The 5,654-nt window shown below is 36.9% G+C and overlaps 1 protein-coding gene across 1 annotated transcript; it reads left to right on the plus strand.

The window, feature by feature from the left end:
- Window positions 1-378: 378 nt before the first annotated feature.
- Window positions 379-4,743, plus strand: LOC104406695 (uncharacterized protein C5orf42-like; the record flags this gene model as incomplete). The annotated part of the gene is made up of 6 exons (XM_010015775.1): window positions 379-459; window positions 1,319-1,454; window positions 1,633-1,752; window positions 2,619-2,848; window positions 3,228-3,334; window positions 4,587-4,743. Coding segments are annotated over exons 1-6 (831 nt in total), but the record flags the coding sequence as incomplete, so codon positions are not given.
- Window positions 4,744-5,654: the final 911 nt, after the last annotated feature.

Raw genomic sequence — 5,654 nt, forward strand, 5'->3', positions numbered from 1 at the left:
ATCTCTCGCGGGCTGCGGCGTGTCCTCCTCGCTGTCTGCGTCTGTGACAGAGCTTTCAGCAAGGTCCTTGATCTTACGGCGTCTTTCTGTCGCTTCCTCCTGGAACAGTGTGATCTGAACTGCAAATAGCCGGTGAGCTACCTCCGCGAAAATAGATGGTTTAGTTTGGGAATACAGGTAAGCAGCAGTTCTGGTTGTGTTTAGCAGGAAGCTGCTGTAGTTAAAGAGTTTGTGCCTAGATTCCCACCTTGCACTCCCACCACCCAAATAACTAAAACTTCTTGTATTATTTTCTTTGTTTCTTCGAATTCTCAATAGTTACGTGAAAAAGCCACTATTTGCTTTTCCCTATGATGGTTACCTAGACGTTGATTAAGAATGGAGTTTAAGCTAGATGTTCTTATTTCTACATCTGTAAAGCATAGAAAACCATGGCCTCGCATCTCATGGATCGGACAGGTAAATGTAATGGATATTTTTTTTATTTAAATGAAAATTTGCAAAGAGTAGGTTTTTAATTATTTAACAGTTTGCATTTCTGTGTACAGGGAGTGTGTGTAAAAAAAAAAAAACCCAAAACAACAAAAAAACCTCAAGAAGTGTTTGAATCTGTCCTACTTAAGAGTTATTTATTTTCTGTTGTACTGATTGGAGGCACAAGATTAAAAATTTCTCAGATAAACAGTGGGGAGTCATTTGGTTTGGTTTTCCAAAAGACCTGTACCTTATATGAGATTGGTGTTTTGATGCTTCTAGTTTTTCGTAAGCTTTTTTACAGTACATTGTTGGAATTGTGAACAAAAGTTTTGTCCCGTACCATCCTGCATCTGTTGAAAGACATGCTTTCTTAAACTTTTTTGATAATTTTTTTTATCTTCTGTTCTGATGAATGATTAGAGTTTAAGTAGGTAACCACTTAAGACCAGTTCCTTCTTCTGTTGAAATCACTGGCAAAATCTCCCAAAACACTACAAGAGGAGATAACTTGTGTCTAATTTGTTGTTGTGTTGTCATTTCTTGGCAGGTAGTAGTTTGGTTGAGATACTTAGAATGATTGCAAAATTAGTTTGTTTGAAACCTGTGAACCAAATTCATTACCAGTGTAGGGTGATGCTAGATGTGATGTAATGTAAAGCAAATGTACCATAAAATGGAATTGATACGGTAATTGCAGCTGTAACATGGTTTTTTTTCCCCTCCTTCTTTTTTAATTATTTTTCCCTAACATTTTTCTTTGCTGCCCTGTTTTCCAGGCTTACAAAGAAAATAATATTTTAAAAAATTAAACACTCTTTTTTTTTTTTTTCTCTTTCAAAAGGAGAAAGAGGCTGTTTTTCTTCTAGATGATAAACGTATAAATGAAATTAACCTGGCATCAGGGAAGACAAAGAAGAAAATCCCTCGCCTGCAATCGTTGCTGAAAAATGTAGTTGTTTTAACTACATCAAGAAATGGTTAAGTACAATATCTTAATTTATAAACTCATTTTATTTGTAGTTTTAAGAGTTTAGAAAGGTAGAATACCTAAAGGATTCACTGTCTGCTTTAGAACTGTGGCTAAGATAGAAGGGAGGTAATTCTAAGCACTTCATAATAATATCCTCAAAAACATCTCTTCTCTGATGAACACAGGTGCTTGGTTGGCAGGAATACTTACAACAGGATATCTGTTTCTTTGGAATAAAGATCAGGACTGCTTGAAAATTGTGCCAGCAATTGAAGAGTCTAGGAAAGCAATTGCAGCAGCACAAGGTAGGTTTTTTCCAAATGGTGTTTTGAAAACTGGATTAGAGGAACAGTGGTTTTCTTATTGTTAAGTGTTAGTGTACAAGTAGAATCTATATTTTCACGTTGGCTTGCATTTGTCTAATTTGTGTGCTGGCTAAGCTTTGACAAATTTCCTAAATGTTACTTGAATGGTACAGTTTTCTGTGTTTAGTTATCTCCTGTAAGTAGTAATTGATTTTTAAAACCAGCAAGTGTTTTATTTTTTAATGGTTAGTTTTTAACTGTAGAAAACCATTCCTTTCTAGGCTTTGAATAGCATAGAACAGACATATATGTGATGTAAAACCTGTATGCATAACTTGAAGTTTATTCTGTAGGTAGATTTTTATGACAAATGCTAACTGAAGAGAATAATGTAAAGGCACGTATTTGCAAACTGAAGTATGAAGTATTGTCATGCACTGCATAATCTCACTGATACCAGATTGTAAAGTGAAGTACTGTATGAGCAATTATATCATTTCAGGGATGATCAGTAGTGCTTTTAGGTACTGTAAGTAATAGACAGTGGAGCACTTAAGCATTTTCATGAAAGATGGATTTCAAGAAAGATGATCATGGGAAGCAACTCTACTAACTGAGTCTTGTGGGGAAGATAATTAATAAAATGCATAAAAACGGGTGTCCTGTCTGACATGACTGCTGCCTCAGGTCTGTTCTCAGTGATGAAACTGAAAATGAAAGACACTTAAGGGTAGCATCTTGGATTTTGTGTGATAGAGAGGAAATTTCCTTTATCCCTTTTAATTCTAAATCTGACAGAGGTGCAGAAACTATTCTGGCACATTCTTGTATTTGTTGTGGTAGTCTTGCTCTTTTTTTTTCCTCAGAGTGTTTAATGAGATTGTACTTGTATGTATCCGGAGATGGCAGAAAAGTACTACTAACTACTCCTACAGCATGTGCCTTTTTATGGGAAAGCACAGAACATGAAAATACATCTTCTTGTAAAAATTCTTCTCCTGGGCGTTGGACGCAGATTTTGCCTGATGAATCAGTCCTGTTGCCTTCTACTGAAGAAAAAGAAATTGGAGTGCATGCTGCTTTCTTACAAAATGAGGTAAAAAATAAGCCCTAAAGCAATCACTTAATCTCATATCTAAATTAGAGCCACAGATGCTGCGGTGAATTTGAGAGCAATGTCTGCCTTTTCACCTCTTTGGTGTTATACATAAGCTTATTAGTTCAGTTCATATTGGGTTTAGTGACAACATAAGAACAGCTGTACTGGATCAGATAAAAGTTTACCTGGCCTAGTAATATTCTTGAAAACCTTTATATTTCTGAATGACATTGTTACTTAATCTGAACTGTAATATCAAGTTATCTAAATACATAAAAAATTACAGAGAAAATCATGTGTAACAAGGTTTTGGGGTTCTGGTTTTGGTTGGATTGTTTTTTAGTTGTTTTGGGGTTTTTTTATTTTTTTCCCACAGATTCTGGGTGATTGCTGTTTGTGCTCTTTTGTGTTCTACTCTGCAGAACATCTGGTACTCACATTTTTGGTTATTCGGTGGCATGAAAATAGTTTTAAATATGTTAGGTAAGTTCAAAGATACTTGAAGTTACTTAGTTTGAGGAAGATGGTTGTTATGGAGTGCTTTAGAGTTGGGATTTTATTTGTTTTCCATTCTCCTTTTCATCATGTATGCCTAGACAGGAGTTTGTGTCTCTTTCTTTATCTGGCCTGAGACCGTGTACTGGAATAGTTGAACTGATACGACCCCTTAAAAATGCAATTGGAACAATAATCCTGAGTCCACTCCATGTATAGTCCATTCTTCTTCCTAAGTGAGATACAGTTATATATAAGATTAAACGGATGTGTCGTTTGCAAGTATAACTTGAGTTACTCGTTAGAAGCTTTCCCTATGCTTGACATAGTACAGCTGCTTTTGTTAATGATACTTTTTTGATACTGGTGTCCTCCTTGTTCTATTAAGCTTCATCACTCTTCACTCAGTTTGCCAGTAGCATGCTAATGACTTTCTGTTAAGACAAAAAATGAGATAGCCCAGAACATTCCTAACTGTAGAAATGCATATATATACACCATAGTACTTGCAGCCTGAAATGGTTACGTTTCTCAGCTGTGTTACTTACAATTTCTTTATGCCAACTATCGCTTGTTTTTGTTTACTGTTGTTTAATACACTTTTTCATATTACTGCTTTATTTTTTTGTGTTAGCTGGCATGCTTCCAGATGGAATCTTTCTTGTGTTTTCTATCATTTTTAGAATCTTTCTAGGTTCATGGAATGGTTTGGGTTCGAAGTGACCTTTAAAGATCGTCTAGTTCCCACCCCTCTGACATGGGCGGGAACAACTTCCACTAGATCGATTTGGTGGAAGCCAAACCCAGCTTCACTTTGCACACTTCAATGATGGGGCATCCACAGCTTGTTTGTTCGGCGCAGCATACTGTTGATTCTCATTTTTGAATTCTGAATGGCTGTGTTGGATGACGTTATACTGTCTGAGGAAGCTATTCTTGGCTAGAATGCAAGTGCCTTAATTATATGACGTACATCTATATTTATTTGCATGTTCTATATGTATAGCTCAAATTCCCATCCCATAAAAATAATTCTCAGTGCTCAGACATAATTTTAAACTTGTGTAAATATGAAATATTTTTCATTTGTAAGGCTTTTGAAGAATTTTTTTTTTTTTTTTTTTTAATTGTTCATGCTTGATGTGTGTTTTATGTGTTTAGGTTTTTTTGCTATGTATGAATCATCTTATTCAGCACAACTGAGTAACATCTTGGTCTTGTCTTTTGTTTTGGTACTCAGTTCTTTGCCATACCAGGTCCAGTGGGTACAACAGACTTGTTCTCTTCTTAATTTGGTTCCTCAGTGTATGTCTGTCAAGTCAAGAGGAGCTTTGCTGTGTGCATTTGCAAGAGATGGACTTCTACTTGCAGTAGCTGTTAATCAAACCGATCCAAAGGTATGGTAGACAGAATATCATTTAAGCCAATAGTCCAATTTGAATGAATTGGTAACAAGGGTTTAATAATGCATTTGTAGGAATGACTTTTCATCATTCTTATTGATACATGTGGTTATATTTGTGTTGAGATCCATAGCTAAAATATTCTGCTACAACTCGCAGTATTTTGAATGCTGTTGTTCAGTTAAGAAATCCATATAAGCTCCTCTGACATTTCCAATCTCCAGGAAATAAAATAACAAACTAGTTTCAGATACTGCACTGTATCTGCAAAGAGTCAAGATGATTCTTAGGCTGGGGCCTGATTATCATGTCTTGGAAGTTATGTTCCCACTTCGTACTGTTATTCCTTCATGGGATTCACCCATCCGCGGGTCCTGAAGGAGCTGGCGAATGAAGTTGCTAAGCCACTGTCCATCATATTTGAAAAATCATGGCAGTCAGGTGAAGTTCCTGATGACTGGAAGAAGGGAAATATAACCCCCATTTTCAAGAAGGGGAAGGTGGAAAACCTGGGGAACTACAGACCAGTCAGTCTCACCTCTGTGCTTGGCAAAATCTTGGAGCAGATTCTCCTGAAAAGAATGTTGAGGCACATGAAAAACAGCGAGGTGGTTGGTGACAGCCAGCATGGTTTCACTAAGGGGAAATCCTGCCTGACCAGTTTGGTGGCCTTCTATGATGGGGCTACAGAACTGATGGACAGCGGCAGAACAGTTGACATCATCTATCTGGACTTGTGCAAAGTATTCAGCACTGTCCTGCACAACATCCTTGTCTCTAAATTGGAGAGACATCAATTTGATGGATGGACCACTCAGTGGATAAAGAACTGGCTGGATGGCCGCACGCAAAGAGTTGTGGTCAGTGGGTCAACGTCCAGCTGGAAATCAGTAACAAGTGGTGTC

Source organism: Nestor notabilis, unplaced genomic scaffold (genome assembly GCF_000696875.1).
Source record: "Nestor notabilis isolate BGI_N333 unplaced genomic scaffold, ASM69687v1 scaffold34935, whole genome shotgun sequence".
NCBI classification, from domain to species: Eukaryota; Metazoa; Chordata; class Aves; order Psittaciformes; family Psittacidae; genus Nestor; species Nestor notabilis.